Source organism: Bufo gargarizans, chromosome 2 (genome assembly GCF_014858855.1).
Source record: "Bufo gargarizans isolate SCDJY-AF-19 chromosome 2, ASM1485885v1, whole genome shotgun sequence".
Lineage (NCBI taxonomy): Eukaryota > Metazoa > Chordata > Amphibia > Anura > Bufonidae > Bufo > Bufo gargarizans.
In genome coordinates, this window is record NC_058081.1 from 231,151,021 (window position 1) to 231,173,363 (window position 22,343).

Sequence of the window (22,343 nt, forward strand, 5' to 3'; positions counted from 1 at the left end):
CAGCAGCCAACAAGCGCTTGGCACGGATGGCCTCATGCCCGTGCCAACAAAAGGCGTCAGTGTAGCCCATAGCGACCAGTCAGATGTTCTCAGTTGTATTGGTTGCTATTGGCAACGGCCGGTTATTTGTATGAGGCCCAGTGTGTACACCTAGCAGCACTACAGCTGTGGCCCTGACGTGTGTAGTGGCGCTCTCCCATTTTTGCCAGGACGTTTTCGTTTTTAAGTAAAATATGAAAATAAAGATAGAATATTGTAATCCGATTCTGTGCCACTACCCTGGCAGGACTCCCTGCTACGAATTTGTCTGGTTTCTAACTTTTTAGCGTAAAATCTTTATGGGTACAGCCTATTTGGACCTTAACATGGAAAATGGGACTTCTATAAATGAGTTATTTAAAGTGTAGCTGACAATTTTTAATTTCTTTGCTAATGTGTAGGGACAGTGACGGGGGAACATTTTTGTAGTGTACGGTACTTTATTTAGGGAAAACATTTGTGGTAGAAAACCGGGGCTGACATGGCAATGCTCATGTGAGAGAGCTGCTAAGGGCCGTCTGTCTTATATCAGCATAGGAGAGGCTGGCTGGGCGGGGGGCTGTGGGCCTCTGGCTGCCCTGCTCCCTCATGGCCTGGTGGGCACAGGAGCCTCAGATTTGAAGTAAACATACATTCCCCCTTTTTATAAAATAAGGACCTGTACAGTATGTTCATGCTCACCGGTCAGCGCGGTCCCGGCATGCTGACTAATGAACCAGCCGTCGGGAGTGATGCCCGTGTGAGCGGTAAGTGCTCACTACAGCGGGAAGCTGTTATATAGTTTTTACGGACACTGAGTACCCGGAAGAAAGCCACGCAAACACAGGGAGGACATATGTACGCCTTCGGCCATGGTTGGGTTCGAACCGACCCAGCAATGCAAGGCACCAGTGCCAACCCCTGAGCCACCATGCTGCCCAAAGATTTACCACTGTTCTGTGTTTTTGACCTTTCCCCAGGTTTTGGCTCACAATCATTGACCAAACCACTGAAGTGTTTTTTTTGGGGGGGGGAGTTATGGGGGTCAGAATGTCCATAAAAATAAATACATTTAACTTTTTTTTTTTTAAATTATAAAAAATAAGGAAAACAATACAATTGTGCCATTGCTGTAATCCTACTGACCTGGTGAATGAAGGTAACAGGCAGAGGTCGTAGTACTTTTTGGTTGGAAGAATAAAAAAAACTAATTTTTTATTCTTTTTGAGGAGTATTTTTAGCCAAGGAGTATGAAAGTTGCAGCAATTCACAAGTCCGCATTTTTTGTGGACCCTTGAAATGTATTGGGTCCACAAGTGTTCTGCAAATTGCAGAATGGATGTGGATACGTAAATACGTTCTTCTGAATGAGCCCTTAACCCCTTGAGGACCCTGGTATTTTCCTTTTTTGAGTTTTCGTTTTTCACTCCCCACCTTCCCATAGTCCTAACTTTTTTATTTATTTTTCCATTCACATAGCCTTATGAGGGCTTATTTTTTGCGGGACAAGTTATTTCTAATGGTACTATTTTATGGTTGCATACCATGTAGTAGGGAGCGGGAAAAAAATTCCAAATGGGGTAGAATTGGGGGGGGGGGGGGGGAACGCAATTCTGAAAGGTTTTTATTTTTACACTGTACATTATGCGGTAAAATTGACCTGTTATCTTCATTCTCCAGGTCGGTATGATACCACACTTTTATATAATTTTTCTTGGCCTGGGCACTGGGCTAAGCTCTGTTCACGTGCCCAGGCCAGTTGTTACTAGTCGTGACATCACTGGGCCAGCAGTAAACAGTGAGAAGGCCGTTGCGTTGCTATAGCGCCGCTGCCTTCTCAAACAGCTGTTTGTGGGGGGTCCCAGGTGTCAGACCCCCGCCGGTCAGATGCTTATGATCTATCCAGAGGATAGACAGTTAAAACAAACTGCAGAACCCCTTTAACACTAGTGTGAAACTAGCCTTATGGCCGGGAAATCTGCCGTAAAGTGGATGAATTGGGCTCTTTCACACAAGTGAGTTTCCTGTCCAGATGTGATGCGTGTAGAGAACACAAGCGTCTTGACTGAATCCTGACCCATTCATTTAATGGGTCTGTGTACGTGAGCGTTGTTTTTCTGCGTTTAGGAAATATCGCAGCATCTTCTATATTGTGTGTTTTTCACGCAGCTCTGGCTCCATAGAGGTAAATGGGGCTTGTGTGAAAAACGAAAGACATCCGGATGCAATGCGTTGTTCACTGATGCTTGCTGGGAGATGTAAATTATTTCTTCTTCAGATTTTCTTCAAGAGCATTAAAAACAACACAAAACTGATAACATCCACCCAGAAAAAAAACTGCAGACACTGGATGCAATTGCAGACAAAACTGATTGAACTTATGTGCAAAACCATCAGGTTTTTTCCCTGACTAGATCCTGACACAATCTGTATCACTCGTGTGAAAAAGTTCTTAACCCGTAGAGGACCCACGCCATACATGTACAGCGCAACCGAACGTGACTTAAGGTAGCGACAAGGTCTGCCGGACTCTAGGTGAAAATCGCGGTGGGACCGGAGCGTGATGGCTCCCCTTACCGAAAGGCAGCCACGCCGGGTAACGGCAGCATCGGCTATTTAAGCCCCCCTGCAGCTCCGTGTGCTGCGATTGGCCAATCGGTGAAGACCAACACATCGCAGCGCTGGAAGCACATGTAAAGGGTGGGGGGGGGGATGGCAGGGAACACCAGTGTTTGGCATCCCCTGCCAGCGCTGCAATTGGCTGGAACAACGCTCCAGCCAATGGCAGCGCTATAGCTGCACAGGAAAGGGCAAAACCTCCCTGCATGCAGCCATTCTAGCTAGTGACTGCATGCTGAGAGGTTCAGTGCTCTATCTGCTGGGATTTGTGGTTCTACCACAGCTTTCACTGCCTTTACTGCTCCTGTATAGAGGAAGAGGAACATCTGCTGCAGTGACTTATTTATTTTTTCTTCAGTAGAAGTTCCAGATCCCTATTACCCTCCCCGTTTTCTGTGTGCGAGCTGTGAACGCCAAGTGCTGATCAGTCCGTACTTCACTGCTCAGAACCTGGGCTTTTTTTTTTTTTTTTTTCGCAGATATACAGGTCCTTTTCAAATAATTAGCATATTGTGATAAAGTTCATTATTTTCTGTAATGTACTGATAAACATTAGACTTTCATATATTTTAGATTCATTACACACCAACTGAAGTAGTTCAAGCCTTTTATTGTTTTAATATTGATGATTTTGGCATACAGCTCATAAAAACCCAAATTTCCCATCTCAAAAAATTAGCATATTTCATCCGACCAATAAAAGAATAGTGTTTTTAATACAAAAAAAGTCAACCTTCAAATAATGATGTTCAGTTATGCACTCAATACTTGGACGGGAATCCTTTTGCAGAAATGACTGCTTCAATGCGGCGTGGCATGGAGGCAATCAGCCTGTGGCACTGCTGAGGAGTTATGGAGGCCTAGGAGGCTTCGATAGCGGCCTTAAGCTCATCCAGAGTGTTGGGTCTTGCGTCTCTCAACTTTCTCTTTCCAATATCCCACAGATTCTCTATGGGGTTCAGGTCAGGAGAGTTGGCAGGCCAATTGAGCACAGTAATACCATGGTCAGTAAACCATTTACCAGTGGTTTTGGCACTGTGAGCAGGTGCCAGGTCGTGCTGAAAAATGAAATCTTCATCTCCATAAAGCTTTAGCAGATGGAAGCATGAAGTGCTCCAAAATCTCCTGATAGCTAGCTGCATTGACCCTGCCCTTGATAAAACACAGTGGACCAACACCAGCAGCTGACATGGCACCCCAGACCATCACTGACTGTGGGTACTTGACACTGGACTTCAGGCATTTTGGCATTTCCCTCTCCCCAGTCTTCCTCCAGACTCTGGCACCTTGATTTCCGAATGACATGCAACAGTCCAGTGCTGCTTCTCTGTAGCCCAGGTCAGGCGCTTCTGCCGCTGTTTCTGGTTCAAAAGTGGCTAGACCTGGGGAATGCGGCACCTGTAGCCCATTTCCTGCACACGCATGTACACGGTGGCTCTGGATGTTTCTACTCCAGACTCAGTCCACTGCTTCCGCAGGTCCCCCAAGGTCTGGAATCGGTCCTTCTCCACAATCTTGCTCAGGGTCCGGTCACCTCTTCTCTTTGTGCAGCATTTTCTGCCACACTTTTTCCTTCTCACAGACTTCCCACTGAGGTGCCTTGATACAGCACTCTGGGAACAGCCTATTCGTTCAGAAATTTCTTTCTGTGTCTTACCCTCTTGCTTGAGGGTGTCAATGATGGCCTTCTGGACAGCAGTCAGGTCGGCAGTCTTACCCATGATTGCGGTTTTGAGTAATGAACCAGGCTGGGAGTTTTTAAAAGCCTCAGGAATCTTTTGCAAGTGTTTAGAGTTAATTAGTTGATTCAGATGATTAGGTTAATAGCTCGTTTAGAGAACCTTTTCATGATATGCTAATTTTTTGAGATAGGAATTTTGGGTTTTCATGAGCTGTATGCCAAAATCATCAATATTAAAACAATAAAAGGCTTGAACTACTTCAGTTGGTGTGTAATGAATCTAAAATATATGAAAGTCTAATGTTTATCAGTACATTACAGAGAATAATGAACTTTATCACAATATGCTAATTTTTTGAGAAGGACCTGTATATTTTTTTCATCTGTCCTTCTAAAAAAAAAAAAAAAAGTAATAGTATATAACAGGCATGCTGAACCTGCGGCCCTCCAGCTGTTGTAAAACTACAACTCCCACAGTTGTAGTTTTGCAACAGCTGGAGGGCCGCAGGTTGAGCATTCTATAATATATATATATATCCGCAGCACTCCTTAAAGTAAAAAATGTGCAGTTTATTCACACATGTCAAAAAATAGACATGTGTGAATGAGTGCTGCCTAACTATATATATATATATATATATATATATATATATATATATATATATTTTTAGCTAGTGTTTTTTTGTATGTGCAGTGAATTTTTATACTGCAGTGTCTGCACGAATGCACCAAGCGTCAGCTTGCGTGCGGTCTGCAGCCCTGAGCACCATTAAGTACCGTTTTTTATTAGTCGCTCAGTTTATTATTGTGCTCAGTTTTTTTCTTTTTTGTGTAAAAAGTACTTTTAGTGTTAGATAGAAACCAATTTTAGTTAGGTAGTGTTAGGGTAGATTTTTGCACGCACATAATATCTGTGTGTGTGCGTCCTGCACCTGCTGAGCGCTGATCAGAAACATACATTTTTCTGACCGGTCTGCTCAGTTTACTGTGCATCTTTTTGTGTAGTGTTATATTTTTTTTAGTTAGTGTAGGTTTGTGCGTCCAGCAATTATTCTTTTTTTAACTCTTTTCTCTATATTTTAAAATTATAACAAGCCCCTTCACGTGTGAAAACACTACATACACATCCCATACAAAATAAAGTTTTACACATTACACCCCAATAAAATAAAAATGGCCCGTCCATCCCAAGGAGTTTACTCAGCTGAAGAGGCATACGTGTATCTTGCCTCTGATACAGAGTCTGCCAATGAGGGAGAAGAGGATGCCACTTTCCTTTAGGCTAGGTCTACACGACGACATTTGTCGCGCGACAGATAGGGCGCAACAGTTGTCGCGCGACATTTTGTTGCACCAATGTCGCGCGACAATTTTTATAATGGCAGTCTATGGTGTCGCACTGCAACATGCGACATGTTGCGACTGCGACGCGACAGTCGCAGAAAAATCCATCCTGAATGGATTTTCTGCGACTGTCGCGTCGCATGTTGCAGTGCGACACCATAGACTGCCATTATAAAAATTGTCGCGCGACATTGGTGCAACAAAATGTCGCGCGACAAATGTCGTCGTGTAGACCTAGCCTTACTCCTCTACCCCCTCATTATCATCATCCACTGATGAGGGACCCTCTAGAAGGCGCCCCAGGGTAGCAGCTGAGGCAGACTTCCAGTGACCCCATATGGATCCCACCCCTGACGATTATCAACCCCAAATTCTGGATTTTGTGGGTAACTCCGGAATACACAGAGTGCGGGCTTCACAAAACAATTTTGTTTTTTAAATAATCTTTTCTGAAGATTTTGTAAATTTACTGGTGGCCCAAACCAATTTATAGATCAGAACCCTACCTTGTCGTACGCTAGACCCCTAGGTTGGACCCCAGTAAGTGTAGCAGCGATGACAATTTGGGGACTCGTGCTGCATATGGGCGTTGTAAAGAACCTGCCTAGCAAACGGGCAAGGTATGGCATAAAAATTTGCAAACTTTGTGAGTAGATTCGGGTACACCCACAATTTCCGCGTTTATGATGGTAAAGATTCCAGCATAGAACCCCCAGAATTCCCCCGTCCTAGGAGTTAGTGGAAAGATTGTGTGGGACTTGCTGCACCCACTGCTGGCTAAGGGTTACCACCTCTATCTGGATAACTATTATACCAGCATACTCCTATTCAGGTCCCTAACTGCCAGTGGTACTGTGGCTTGCGGCACAGTGCGCAAAAGAGTCCTCCCTAGATCCCTGGTAGGGCAACCACTGTAAAAGCAGGGCTCTCCTCCATGAGAACATGCTGGTGGTTAAGTACAAGGACTAGAGGGACATCCTTGTACTGTCCACCATTCAAACTAACACCAGCTCCCCTGCTCATGTGCGAGGTACTATAAACCACCAAACCAGTTTGCATCCTGGACTACAATAAGCATATGGGAGGGGTTGATCTTTCAGATCAAGTTCTGAAGCCCTACGGTGCCACACGAAAAACAAAAGTGGTACAAAAAGCTAGCTGTACACATTGTACAGGTGGCAATGGGCAATGCGTACGTGCTATTTCAATCTGCAGGCCACACAGGAACGTTCCTCTAGATCCAAGGCCCTAATTTTTCAAAGCCAGGCCGGGGAGGGTCCCAGTACTTCTGGTAGTCATGGTGCCCGTGTTGTACCAGGGTAACATTTTCCAAGTCTAGTCCCCCCAGACAGCAAGGAAGGGAAGGACCCAAAGAAGATGCAGGGCGTGTTCCAAAAGGGGGATAAGGAAAGACACAATTTACTATTGCGAAACCGGCCCTGAAAAACCTGGCCTGTGCATGCAGGAGTGTTTCAGAATCTACCAGTCATCCATGATGTACCCTGTAGTTTTACCACCTTATCTCTGATTTAGTCCGCATAGCTTACATAGTTTCACCAACCACTACATATTCATTTCTGTGAAACACCTGTTAGGTCAAAAGTGACATTTCCACCCCTTAAAATGTTCGTACTGGGGTCCACTTTCCAAAATGGGGTCACTTCTTGGGGCTTTTAATTTCTGGGGACCCCAGGATTTTTCTTTAAATGCGACATCGCACCTAAAATTCATGTCTGTTTATTCAGGCCTGCAAAATCCATATTTTTGCAGTTTGCCTTTAGAGCCCTGCTGTGCGCCCATACAGCAGGTTACAAGCATATATGGGGTGTTTCCTGAATGGGGAGAAAATTGGGAACACATACTGGGGTGCATTTTCTCCTTTAACCCCTTATGAAAGTGAAAAATTGGGGTCTGGTAGTAATTTTCAATTTTTTACAAATGTGTGCTTTGAAATCCTCTATCTAGTATTTCTGCCTTCTGTGAGACACCTGTTTGGTAAAAAAGTACCCTTTGCACCACTTAAAATGTTAGTCCGGGGGTGTTCTTTCCAAAAGGGGGTCACTTGTTGGTGTTTTTTATTTGTGGGGACCTCAGGAATTTATTTATTGTGACATGGCACCTAAAATACATGTCTGCCAATTCAGGTCAGCAAAATCCATATTTAGCTGTTTGACTCTAGAGCCCTGCTCATATATTATTATTTTTTTTTTTTTTTTATTTTTTTTTTAGCACATTTTTTTTTTTAGCACATATGGGGTGTTGGTGTATTCGGGGGGAAATGGGGAACAAAATGTGGGGTGCATTTTGTGCTGTTACCCCTTGTGAAAGTGAAAAATGTTGGTGTGAAGCAACTTTTCCTGGAAAAAAATCATTTTTCATTTTCACAGCCAAGCGTTTCCTACTTCTGTGAAACGCCTGATGGGTCAAAGTGCTCCTTACACACCTTGAAATATTCCTTGAGGGGTGTAGTTTTCAGAATTGGGGCCAATTATTGAGGCTTTCCACTGTAGAGCCACCTCAGGGTGTTTTCATATGCGACATAGCTCCCAATTACCATTCCAGCTAAATCCGTTCTCCAAAAGCCATATGGTGCTCCTTCCACTCTGAAGCCTGCTGTGCGCCCATACATCAGTTTTTGAGCACATATGGGGTGTTTCTGTAAACTCCACATTCAGGGTAATAGATTTTGAGTTTTGTTTGGCTGTTTACCCTTGATGTGTTCCAGAAAAAATAGATACAAAATTTAAAATCGCCAAAAAAAAAAAGTGGAATTTAGAATTTTAATTCCCGTGGGTCACCTAAAGGGTTAACCAAGTTTGTAAAATCTATTTTGAATACCTTGAGGGGTGTAGTTTAACCACTTCAGCCCCGCTAGGTGAAACCCCCTTCATGACCAGGCCACTTTTTACACTTCTGCACTACACTCCTTTCACCGTTTATCGCTCGGTCATGCAACTTACCACCCAAATGAATTTTACCTCCTTTTCTTCTCACTAATGGAGCTTTCATTTGGTGGTATTTTATTGCTGCTGACATTTTTACTTTTTTTGTTATTAATCAAAATATAACGATTTTTTTGCAAAAAAATGACATTTTTCACTTTCAGCTGTGAAATTTTGCAAAAAAAACGACATCCATATATAAATTTTTCGCTAAATTTATAGTTCTACATGTCTTTGATAAAAAAAAAATGTTTGGGCAAAAAAAAAAATGGTTTGGGTAAAAGTTATAGCATTTACAAACTATGGTACAAAAATGTGAATTTCCGCTTTTTGAAACGGCTCTGATTTTCTGAGCACCTGTCATGTTTCCTGAGGTTCTACAATGCCCAGACAGTAGAAAAACCCCACAAATCAAAATGTGTAAGAAATGACCGGTGAAATCCGAAAGGTGCACTTTGGAATATGCGCCCCTTTGCCCACCTTGGCAGCAAAAAAGTGTCACACATGTGGTATCGCCGTACTCAGGAGAAGTTGGGGAATGTGTTTTGGGGTGTCATTTTACATATACCCATGCTGGGTGAGAGAAATATCTTGGCAAAAGACAACTTTTCCCATTTTTTTATACAAAGTTGGCATTTGACCAAGATATTTTTCTCACCCAGCATGGGTATATGTAAAATGACACCCCAAAACACATTCCCCAACTTCTCCTGAGTACGGCGATACCAGATGTGTCACACTTTTTTGCTGCCAAGGTGGGCAAAGGGGCACATATTCCAAAGTGCACCTTTCGGATTTTGCAGGGCATTTTTTACACATTTTGATTGCAAGGTACTTCTCACACATTTGGGCCCCTAAATTGCCAGGGCAGTATAACTACGCCCAAGGTATTCCGTGAGGGGCATGGCGAGTTCCTAGAATTTTTTATTTTTTGTCACAAGTTAGCGGAAAATGATGATTTTTTTTTCTTTTCTCTTTTTTCCTTACAAAGTCTCATATTCCACTAACTTGCGACAAAAAATAAAAAATTCTAGGAACTCGCCATGCCCCTCACGGAATACCTTGGGGTGTCTTCTTTCCAAAATGGGGTCACTTGTGGCGTAGTTATACTGCCCTGGCAATTTAGGGGCCCATATGTGTGAGAAGTACTTTGCAATCAAAATCTGTAAAAAATGACCGGTGAAATACGAAAGGTGCACTTTGGAATATGCGCCCCTTTGCCCACCTTGGCATCAAAAAAGTGTCACACATCTGGTATCGCCGTACTCAGGAGAAGTTGGGGAATGTGTTTTGGGGTGTCATTTTACATATACCCATGCTGGGTGAGAGAAATATCTTGGCAAACGACAACTTTTCCCATTTTTTTTATACAAAGTTGGCATTTGACCAAGATATTTTTCTCACCCAGCATGGGTATATGTAAAATGACACCCCAAAACACATTCCCCAACTTCTTCTGAGTACGGCGATACCAGATGTGTCACACTTTTTTGCAGCCTAGATGCGCAAAGGGGCCCAAATTCCTTTTTAGGAGGGCATTTTTAGACATTTGGATCCCAGACTTCTTCTCACGCTTTAGGGCCCCTAAAAAGCCAGGGCAGTATAAATACCCCACATGTGACCCCACTTTGGAAAGAAGACACCCCAAGGTATCCAATGAGGGGCCTGGCAAGTTCATAGAATTTTTTTTTTTTTCGCATAAGTTAGCGGAAATTGATTTTTTTTTGTTTTTTCTCACAAAGTCTCACTTTCCGCTAACTTAGGACAAAAATTTCAATCTTTCATGGACTCAATATGCCCCTCAGCAAATACCTTGGGGTGTCTTCTTTCCAAAATGGGGTCAGTTGTGGGGTGTTTGTACTGCCCTGGCATTTGAGGGTCTCCGCAATCATTACATGTATGGCCAGCATTAGGAGTTTCTGCTATTCTCCTTATATTGAGCATACAGGTAATGAGATTTTTTTTTCCGTTCAGCATCTGGGCTGAAAGAAAAAAATGAACGGCACAGATTTCTTCATTCGCATCGATCAATGTGGATGAAAAAATCTCTGCCAAAAAAAAAAAATGGAGGGGAAAGGCATCTGCCAGGACATAGGAGCTCCGCCCTACATCCATACCCACTTAGCTCGTATGCCCTGGCAAACCAGATTTCTCCATTCGCATCAATCGATGTGGATGAATAAATCATTGCCGGGATTATTTTTTTTTTTATATATATATATATATATATATATATATATATATATATATATGTACAAAATGCTTGCCAAAGCATAGGAACGCCGCCTCCTCCTCAGCTCGTATGCCTTGGCAAACGTATCTGTCACTGCAGAGGAGAAAATCCCGTCTTGCAGCGCCGCATACACCGACTTGCGTGTAATCTGACAGCAGCGCAATGCTTCTGTCAGAATGCACATCGGTGCTGCAGCTAGTAGATCGGTTGGTCCACCTGGAAGGTAAAAAGACAAAAAAAAATAAAAAAAACCAGGCCACAACGCAATAATTTTATTAACTTTGGAACAGAACATGTAACTTTAACTTTTGGAACTAAACATTAACCTGTTTGCTTACCTGTTTTTTTTTTTTGTTTGTTTTTTTTGTTTTTTTACCTTTATAGAACAAACCTCTCCTTCCCCATGGGTCAATGTGCAAAGCGCAAATCGCCTAAAGATGTGGCGAAGTGCGTTATGCACTTTGTCCCATGTGAAAGGAGACGTTTGCAGCAGCTGTGAGTGAATGGGCCCTAATAGCCCTGTGTGCCTATCCTGGTGAGATGTGATCCCTATGCTAGGTGTACCTGTGTGTGGTACTTTCGGAAACACTCCCCTAAGCATAGGGCAGGGTGGTCGGGACAGTCAGGACAGAAATAACGGGTGTCACGCCTTATTCCACTCCTGCTACAGACACGACATTTTTTTCGGGGTGGCGGTCGGTTTGAGGTACCAGCAACGACACTGGGGAAGTGTCGCTCGTGTAGACGGCTAACTACACTGGTGGATGGGGCCACGGAACCTCCTGGATACAGGAGGTTCGCGATGATCTCTTCCTGAAATTTGAGGAAGGATCCAGTTCTCCCAGCCTTACTGTAGAGAACAAAACTATTGTACAGAGCCAATTGAATTAAATATACAGACACCTTCTTATACCAGCGTCTGGTGCGTCGGGAAACTAAATACGGAGCCAACATCTGGTCATTGAAGTCGACCCCTCCCATGTGGAGGTTATAGTCGTGGACTGAGAGGGGCTTTTCAATGACACGGGTTGCTCGCTCAATTTGGATTGTCGTGTCTGCGTGAATGGAGGAGAGCATGTAAACGTCACGCTTGTCTCTCCATTTCACCGCGAGCAGTTCTTCGTTACACAGTGCGGCCCTCTGCCCCCTTGCAAGACGGGTGGTAACGAGCCGTTGGGGGAAGCCCGCGCGACTAGTTCGCGCGGTACCACAGGCGCCAATCCGTTCTAGAAACAAATGCCTAAAGAGGGCCACACTTGTGTAAAAATTGTCCACATAAAGATGGTACCCCTTGCCGAATAAGGGTGACACCAAGTCCCAAACTGTCTTCCCACTGCTCCCCAGGTAGTCAGGGCAACCGACCGGCTCCAGGGTCTGATCTTTTCCCTCATAGACCCGAAATTTGTGGGTATAGCCTGTGGCCCTTTCACAGAGCTTATACAATTTGACCCCATACCGGGCGCGCTTGCTTGGGATGTATTGTTTGAAGCCAAGGCGCCCGGTAAAATGTATTAGGGACTCGTCTATGCAGATGTTTTGCTCAGGGGTATACAAATCTGCAAATTTCTGGTTGAAATGGTCTATGAGGGGCCGGATTTTGTGGAGCCGGTCAAAAGCAGGGTGGCCCCTGGGACGGGAGGCGGTGTTGTCGCTAAAGTGCAGGAAACGCAGGATGACCTCAAATCGTGTCCTGGACATAGCAGCAGAGAACATGGGCATGTGATGAATTGGGTTCGTGGACCAATATGACCGCAATTCATGTTTTTTTGTCAGGCCCATGTTGAGGAGGAGGCCCAGAAAAGTTTTAAATTCGGAAACTTGGACTGGTTTCCACCGGAAAGGCTGGGCATAAAAGCTTTCCGGGTTAGCGGTGATAAATTGTGTGGCATACCGGTTTGTCTCTGCCACGACTAAGTCTAAAAGCTCCGCAGTCAAGAACAGCTCAAAAAATCCCAGGGCCGAACCGATCTGAGCCGTCTCAACCCGAACTCCAGACTGGGCGGTGAAAGGGAAAACTACGGGTGCGGCTGAAGTTGGGGACTGCCAATCAGGGTTTGCCAGCACCTCTGGGATTCTAGGGGCTCTACGGGCACGTCTTTGCGGTGGCTGCGACGGGGTCACTACTGCACGTGCCACCGTACCAGCTTCAACTGCCCTTCTGGTGCTCGCTACTTCACCAGGTTGTACGGCAGTGCTGGTACTAGGTCCAGGGAGGGCTGGGCTGCTGGTGTATGCCTCACCACGTAATCCGACAGCACCAGCCCCACTCTGCTGCTCTTGAAGCGGATCCTGCGCAACCTGCGGTCTAGCGACACGGGGCCGGGTACGCCTGGTGCTATCAGGGACCTCAGCCTCCTTGTCCGAACTTTGGGTCAGAGAGCCACTGCTTTCTACAGGTTCGTATTCTGACCCGCTGGATTCATCAGATGAGGGTTCCCACTCCTCATCCGACTGGGTCAGAAGCCTGTAGGCCTCTTCAGAGGAATACCCCCTGTTTGACATGTGGGCAACTAAATTTAGGGGTATTCCCTGAGACTACCCAAGAAAAAAAAAGCAAGCCTGTCTTACAAAGGGGAGGCTAGCGAAGTACCGGAGGCCGCTGCGGTTGATAAAAAATATCAAAACTGATTTTTTTATCGCCGCAGTGCGTGTAAAGTGAATGTGCAGTGATCAAAAAAAAATAAAAAAATTTTTTGTCACTGCGGTGGGGCGGGTGTGGGCGAACGCACGTGTGGGCGACCGATCAGGCCTGATCGGGCAAACACTGCGTTTTGGGTGGAGGGCGAACTAAAGTGACACTAGTACTATTATAGATCTGACCGTGATCAGTTTTGATCACTTTCAGATACTATAAAAGTACAAATGCTGATTAGCGATACGCTAATCAGCGAATAACGGACTGCGGTGCGGTGGGCTGGGCGCTAACTGATCGCTAACTACCTAACCAAGGGACCTAAACTATACCTAAAACCTAACGGTCAATAACAGTGAAAAAAAAAAGTGACAGTTTGCACTGATCACTTTTTTCCTTTCACTAGTGATTGACAGGGGTGATCAAAGGGTTAATTGGGGTGATCTGGGGGCTAAATGTGGTGTGGTGGGTACTCACAGTAAAGATGTGCTCCTCTGCTGGAACCAACCGACCAAAAGAAGGAGCAGAGGAGCACAGCAGCCATATAACCCCATCATATTTACTAATATGTGGGGTTATTTGGCTGCTGATTGGATTTTTTAAAAATCAGCAGCCTGCCAGCCAATGATCGTGGCCGGCAGGCTGCTGACGAAATAGTCTTCTGCGAAATGCCGGCCCGCGATGCGCATGCGCGGGCCGGCTGTGACGTAATCTCGCGTCTCGTGAGAGGACGCGCCGATGCGTCCAGGAGGAACTAAACAACCACCTCCCGGACGCATCGGTGCGTACAGCGGTCGGGAGGTGGTTAAAAAATGCGGTGGTTTCTATTATGTAAGCCCCACAAAGTGACTTCGTAACTGAACTGGTCCTGAAAAAATTGGGGTTTGGAAATGTTCTTAAAACATTCGTAAGAAGAAGTCTTTTAACGTCACAAAAAAAGTCATTTTCAAAGTTATCCAAACATGAAGTAGACATATGGGGAATGTAAAGCAATATCTATTATAAAAGTAGAGAAATTGAAATTTGCAACTTTTTCCTTTTTTTTTAATTGATACATTTGGCTTTTTTTTAATAAATAAAAATGTTTTTTTTTTTTTACTCAATATTACCACTGTCCTGAAGTACAATATGTGACGAGAAAACAATCTCAGAATGGCCTGGATAAGTAAAAGCGTTTTAAAGTTATCACCACATAAAGTGACACTGGTCAGATTTGCAAAAAATGGCCTGGTCCTTAAGGTGAAAAATTGAGGGGTCCTGATGGGGTTAAAAAAAAGTTTTCAACATGTTTATATTGATGACCTATCCTCAGGATAGGTTATCAGTATCTGATTGTGGGGGTCCGACTCCCGGGATCCCTGCCGATCAGCTGTTGCTGCCTTGAGAAGGCAGCGGAGATCCTGTGAGGGCTGCGGCCGTCTCCCTGCTCACCAAGCCTAGTGCCGTACATTGTGTAGCGGTTGTGTCTGGTGTCTATGGGGCTGAACTGCGCCTAGGGCACATGACACATGAACGTCATTGGCCTTGGGAAAGCTGAGAGAAGGCCACAGCGCTACTGCCTTCTCAAACTGCTAATCGGCGGCGGTCCTGGGTGTTGGCCCCCCAAGATCAGATGCTGATAACCTCTCCTGAGGATAGACCATCAGTTAGAAACTCTCAGAAAACCCCTTTAAACAAGTCTCTTCAACTTGCTGCATTAAATCATATAATGTGATTTTTTTTTTTTTTTTTTTTTTTTTTTTTTTCCGCTTACTTATATATAGAAGGAAAGTGTATGCGTAAAAATAGAAATCTATAAATTCTGCATCCTTTTCAGACCCCTATATTGTAAACGGTGCTGTGGGGGAGGGTCTCAGATCTATGATAACTGTGATGTGCATTGGTCTGTACTTTTTTTCTTCCTATAATTGGTGGCCATTCTATTGGTGATGCTTTTCAACCTGTGTGAACAGAACTTTACAGCAGCGTTTGCCGTGTTTAAATGGGGGGCAGTTAGTGTAGTAGCTTTTTTAACCAGCGGTAGCCCGGCCTGCATCCATGTATGAGAGAAATATAAGGATAGGAGCGAAGTCCAGGAAGGTGGCATAGCAGCCCACACGCTGTGGGTATAACAACGTTTAGCACACAAGCAGAGGGATGCCTGAATAATAAAGAACGTATGAAATAGCTACTGTTAGACAGACAGAGCCACCTAGTGGACGGACCCGGTAATCATAGACAACACTGTGAGCATTACTAATAGGCAGGCAGGCTACGCTGATAATTTTAACTATAGGAATAGTATAGAGTTCTAAGTAATCATTTTAAGGACAAGAAATAAAAGCTATCTTTTATCATTATTAACACGTGTAAATCAAGGGACATCTATGGTCCTAGTGGCCAATTGTAAATAATAAATGGTTTCTGCCACTCGAATTTTCAGTATTAAACTGGCTGACATTAGTGATGTGCTGTCAGCTGCACCTAACTCTGCAGGGCCAGGGCAGCGTTTATGCCGTTCAGTATTCGGCGTGGTGAGGGAAGGACTCTCTCCAGCTTCCTCACTGCGCCGAATCCTGAATGGCGTGAGATTTCCCTAGCGCACAGGGGCAGCAGGAGGATGCGAACACTGCCTGGCCCTGGCAATCAAGACTTGGAGGGCGTGTAAGGGTACATGCACACGTTCAGGATTCATGTGCGGAGAATCCGCACTGAAATCCGCAGGTGTTCGCAGGCAAATCTGTGCGGTCAATCCACATTAATTGGTGCGGATTTGCGTGCGGATTCGGTGCGGATTTCACAAAGTGAATGAAGAAAATCTGGTCAGGAAAAAAAAAATTGACATGTCGCGGATTTTAAAATCCACACCACAGGTCAAAATCCGCATCGTGTGCATTGAGAATTTCAAATTCTCATAGAATGCAATGTACATGACCTACGGTGCGGATTTTCCGCACGCAAAATCCTCACGCAATCCTGATCGTGTGCAGGGGGCCTAATGAGGTGGGAGAACGGAGCCTCTAGGAGCAGGAGCAACGCCCCGCTCCTAGATGCAAATTTGCATATTATAAAAGTAAGACTTCTGCAGTAACGGAGGCGCGGATAATCATTACAATAGCAGAGTTAGGTGCAGCGCACATTAGCATATCACTAATGTCAGCCAGTTTAATACTGAAAATTCTAGTGACAGAAACCCTTTAATCCATGTTAAGTTCTAGATATGAGAAATGTCTGGCGATTCCGGGAGTGATACAAATGTAGCCTGTGCATGTTTCTATGCTACCATGATGAAGAAAAGTCTCACCGTTAACTTTCCTCACAGCTTGGTGTGTGCCATGCCTGGCCTCCAATGAAACACTTCAGGAATTATGCCGGAAAGAGCTACTTATCTGCAAGTGCCTTGGGATTACTAGGAAGAATCTAAACAATTATGAAGTGGAGTATATCTGTGACCACAAAGTAGAAAAGGTAACGTACACAGTATATTTTGTGGTGGAGGGAAAATCGTTCTGGAAATATTTGACACTAGAAGTCTCAGATTCAGATGTAAGGAAGATGCCTGACCACCCACTCATCTAATCGCCAGAGCAGCCTCGTAGGGTACGACCACACGGTCAGGAGTGGATCATAAAATGAGAGAAAGTATAAAGGACATATACGACTTCTCCTCTTTGTTGGATTCATATTTACTCCTGGCTTTAGCTGCCAAAACTGCATGCAGAAAACCTGACCATGTGGTCGTACCCTTAGGCCTCTTGCACACAACCATATGGCTTTTTCAGTATTTAGCGGTCCGCAAAAAATACAGATGACGTCCATGTGCATACCGTTTTTTGCGGAACGGAACCGCTGGCCCCTGATTGAACAGTACTATCCTTGTCCGTTGCTACTGGGAAAAAAACATTTGTCCTATACTAAATCAAGTGTGCGGATTGCAAATCTGAAGTTTTAAATAGAAGAGACTTACGCCACATGTATGCGATCAGCCATAAGGCTGATCGCATAGATGTTACCTTTCAGATGCCGTGATCAAATTTTGACCACAGCATCTGCGCAGTCCGGAAGCTCAAGTCGCGCACTTCCGTCCGGTAACTGCGTTCCCCGGCTGAGATCGAGAGACCTGTTACATTGATCTAATAGGCTGAAGCCTCAAGCAGGCTTCAGTGCCTATTAGATGACTACACCAAAACAGGCCACTAGGTGGCAGCATTGTATTGGTATAGTGAAAATTAAAGGGAGTCTGTCACCAGATTTTGACCTTATAGACCGCTTACATAGCGCTCTAGCATAGCAGTCTATGATTGTAATGGTACCTTTTGATATTTTCTTGTGAAGTTCCCCCAAGGCAAAAATGGACTTTTAGGCCTCATGCACGGTTGTTGTGTTCCGTTCCGCAAAATGGGGTTCCGTGATTTGTTTCCGTGTGTCTTCCTTTATTTTTGGAGGATCACCAGACATGAAGGAAAGTAAAAAAAAAAGTCTGTCAAGTTTGCCATGCAAATGATAGGAAAAAACGGACGCGGATGACAATCTTGTGTGCCTCTGTGTTTTTTCACGGTCCCATTGACTTGAATGGGTCCGCGAACCGTTTTCCGTGAAAAAAATAGGACCGGTTAAATTTTTTTTTTTTTTTTTGAGTCAATGGGTCCGCAGAAAATCACGAAAAACAGAACACCGGACACGGAATGAAACAACGGTCGTGTGCATGAGGCCTAATTCATATGTAAATTAGGGCTCGCAAGTGCCCAGGGGGGTGGCGTTCACCTCGTTGGTGCCCAGGCTGTTCTGCCTCTTTTCGTCATATCCCAGCCTCTTCCTCTGCCCGCCCTGCTCTTCCTTTGTGTTCTCCTTCTCAAGTTCTCTGCAGCGAGATCCCACGCCTGCGCTCTCCATTGCTTGGCCGGGGCATGTGCACTGCCATGCGCATTGTGGGTGTCTCTGGTCTGCCTCCTCGCTTCTGTCTCGCGCCGTTGGCCGGCGCATGCACAGTAGCTACTGCAATGCCATGCCCACAATGGGTATCGCAGTGCACATGCCCCAGCAAAGCTATGTATAGCGTGGGATCTCGCTACAGAGAAGGAGGACGCAAAGGAAGAGCTGGTCAGGCAGAGGAAGATGCTGGGGCAGGGATATGACGAAAAGAGGCAGAACAGCCTGGGCACCAACGAGGTGAACACCGCCCCTGGGCACTTGCGAGCCCTAATTTACATATCAATAAAAGTACGTTATTGCCTTGGGGGAGCTTCACAAGAAAACATCAAAGGTACCATTAGAATCATAGACTGCTATGTTAGAGCGCTATGTAAGCGGTCTATAAGGTCAAAATCTGGTGACAGACTCCCTTTAAGTGTTCAATAGTGTCTATGTAGACATCAAAGAACACAAAATAATCTAATCATTGCCAGTTATTGTCACCCAAGGTGACTTAAAAGTAAAAAAACGTTTTTTCCAAATATAAAAAAAAAAAATTCAAGTTCAAATCACCCCTTTCCTTTAAAATAAAAAATAAGCATCATGGGCATTGCTGCATGCGAAAATACCCATACTATTTAAATATTAATGGCATACGGCAAATGTCGAGAAAAAAATTATAAAAAACATTTTTTGTAACTTTAACTACCCAATAATTTTATTATAAAAAGTGAACAAACAGTCGCACACACTTCAGATTGGTATCACTGAAAAGAACAGATTGTCCTGCAAAAAATGAGCCCTCACACAGCCCATTACACATAACTACTAAAAAGTTATATGGGTCAGAATATGGTTATAAAAGCAAAAAAAAAAAAATCTGTATTAAAACGCAAGAAAAATTGTGTGGTATTGTAACCGTACTGACCGGGAGAATGAAGATAACAGGTAAATTTTACCGCATAGTGTACAGTGTAAAAAATAAAATAAAAACCTTTATCGGAATTGCATTTTTTCCCAATTCTACCCCATTTGGATTTTTTTCCCCGCTCCCTACTACATGGTATGCAACTGTAAATGTTACGTGTCCCGCAAAAAAATAAGCCCTCATAAGGCTGTGTGAATGGAAAAATAAAAAAGTTAGGACTATGGGAAGGCGGGGAGTGAAAAACGTAAAAATGGAAAAAAAAAATCCCAGAGACCTCAAGGGGTTAAAATCTAGACGTGTCAGGCAAATTCCGAGTTCATATTTGGAATCAGCGCGCTCATTTTACTATAAATACCGTGTTTTTCTCTCGGTATTAAAATCATTGTTGCGCAGTGTAATAGGACATGTTCGATCTTTGTGTAGAGTACCTTTTTTTGCGGATCCATTGAAATGAATGCTTCCGTATACGGAACGCAAAAACGGAACTTAAGCGGAAAAAAAAAAAAAAACATTCGTGTGCAAGAGGTCTTACTCTGGAGACGCCAGGATGTCTGTGATTGGTTTTATTTAGCACTCCACAATGTTATATTACCCCTGGGGTGCTACTCCAGGGTAATTAAACACTTCCTGTCTCCCAACAGATCTCGCCCTATGACCTGCCTAACTATCTAATTAAAAGGCAATTGTCCAGTGCGGATATCCTCTCTAAATACTACTTTTGCCCATTTAGTGGAGTGTATACAGATGATATTTGGGTCTGTTTTCCGGTATACATGCCAGTGTTAGGGAGCATTCGCATCACTGTTATTTTTCTTTTGATCCATTAGAAGAACAGAAAAAAAAAGGTATCCTGTAAAAAAAAATAAAAAAATAAAAAATCCTGTCCATCAGTTTGGCATCAGGTTTTTTATTTTATTTTTTTAGATGGAAACTTCATGCAGGACTGTTTTTCCATCTAAAAGAAACAGATGGAAATGGCTCAAATGGATGGGGTGCATAACTGATTCACAGGATCCGTTTTTGTCTTTTTACAGGATCCTGTTTAGTTTTTTTGTTCTTTTGACGGATCCGAAGAATAACGGTTATGTGAACTCTCCCTTAAAATGATTTTCCAGTGCTTTCATATTGATGACCTATCCCCAGCATAGGTCATCAGTTATCTGATTGACTGGGCTCCTGACACCGCTGTAGATTAGTTGTTCTGGTGGAGCTGCAGCGCCGGAAGTTGCTCCTGGAACATCAGTTGTGTAGTGGATGGAGCTAGTTCCTGTGTTACGTTCTGATCCATTTCAGCTTTGTCTACTATAGAAATGGACAGACCTGTGTAGTTCTGGAACTAATGCAGCTACTGCAGAACAGCTCATTGGCAGGGGCAGAGGGACCGCTGCTGGTCAGATTTGAAGACTTAGGTTTTTTTACACGACCGTTGTCGTATTGCGGCCCGCAGTTGCGCATCCGCAATACAGGGACACCGTTCTGTGTGCATTCCGCATCACGTATGCGGACCCATTCACTTCAGTGGCTCCACAAATCCGGAGATGCGGAACGGAACACTACTTGGTGCTTCTGTGGGGTTCTGTTCCGTACTTCCGTTCCGCAAAAAAGATAGAACTTGCTCTATCTTTTTGCAGAACGGATGAATGCAGACCCATTCACCCCCTGACAAAGGTACGCCGAAACGTGCATCGGGGTAACGCCATCCCAGGTATTCAGGTCGCTGTTATCTCTTGGCGAGTCCATGTTATTTCCATCCATACCCATGGCTTTTCATATATAGTCAGGACATGGCTCCGGTGGATTTATACAGCCGCCTTTGCTGCGTTTTTTTTGTATAACACCCTTTGGGGACATTACCTGTTATAGTTACATTGTTTGTTGGTGCCATGATGTCTCCATACTAGGACTCACTTCTATTAATTATTGTGTATGTCATTGTTGACGGTATATACAGTACAGACCAAAAGTTTGGACATGCCTTCTCATTCAGAGAGTTTTCTTTATTTTCATGTGGAATTAAATACATAACAAAAAAGTGTGAAACGACTGAAAATATGTCATATTCTAGGTTCTTTAAAGAAACCACCTTTTGCTTTGATTACTGCTTTGCACACTCTTGGCATTCTCTTGATGAGCTTCAAGAGGTAGTCACCTGAAATGGTCTTCCAACAGTCTTGAAGGAGTTCCCAGAGATGCTTAGCACTTGTTGGCCCTTTTGCCTTCACTCTGCGGTCCAGCTCACCCCAAATCATCTCGCTTGTGTTCAGGTCCGGTGACTGTGGAGGCCAGGTCATCTGACGTAGCACCCCATCACTCTCCTTCATGGTCAAATAGCTCTTACACAGCCTGGAGGTGTGTTTGGGGTCATTGTCCTGTTGAAAAATAAATGATGGTCCAACTAAACGCAAACCGGATGGAATAGCATGCCGCTGCAAGATGCTGTGGTAGCCATGCTGGTTCAGTATGCCTTCAATTTTGAATAAATCCCCAACAGTGTCACCAGCAAAGCACCCCCACACCATCACACCTCCTCCTCCATGCTTCACGGTGGGAACCAGGCATGTAGAGTCCATCCGTTTACCTTTTCTGCATCGCACAAAGACACGGTGGTTGGAACCAAAGATCTCAAATTTGGACTCATCAGACCAAAGCACAGATTTCTACTGGTCTAATGTCCATTCCTTGTGTTCTTTAGCCCAAACAAGTCTCTTCTGCTTGTTGCCTGTCCTTAGCAGTGGTTTCCTAGCAGATATTCTACCATGAAGGCCTGATTCACACAGTCTCCTCTTAACAGTTGTTCTAGAGATGTGTCTGCTGCTAGAACTCTGTGTGGCATTGACCTGGTCTATAATCTGAGCTGCTGTTAACCTGCGATTTCTGAGGCTGGTGACTCAGATGAACTTATCCTCCGCAGCAGAGGTGACTCTTGGTTTTCCTTTCCTGGGGTGGTCTGCATGTGAGCCAGTTTCTTTGTAGCGCTTGATGGTTTTTGTGACTGCACTTAGGGGCACTTTCAAGTTTTCCCAGTTTTTCGGACTGACTGACCTTCATTTCTTAAA

The 22,343-nt window shown here is 44.3% G+C and overlaps 1 protein-coding gene across 1 annotated transcript in view; it reads left to right on the forward strand.

Moving 5' to 3' along the window:
- The window catches only part of SUV39H2 (SUV39H2 histone lysine methyltransferase), a 35,317-nt gene that overhangs the window by 485 nt on the left and 12,489 nt on the right, over positions 1-22,343 (forward strand). Inside the window, exon 2 of the mRNA XM_044276761.1 lies at positions 16,771-16,916. Within this exon, the coding sequence (XP_044132696.1) occupies positions 16,771-16,916 (146 nt within the window). The remainder of the gene's footprint in view (positions 1-16,770; positions 16,917-22,343) is intronic.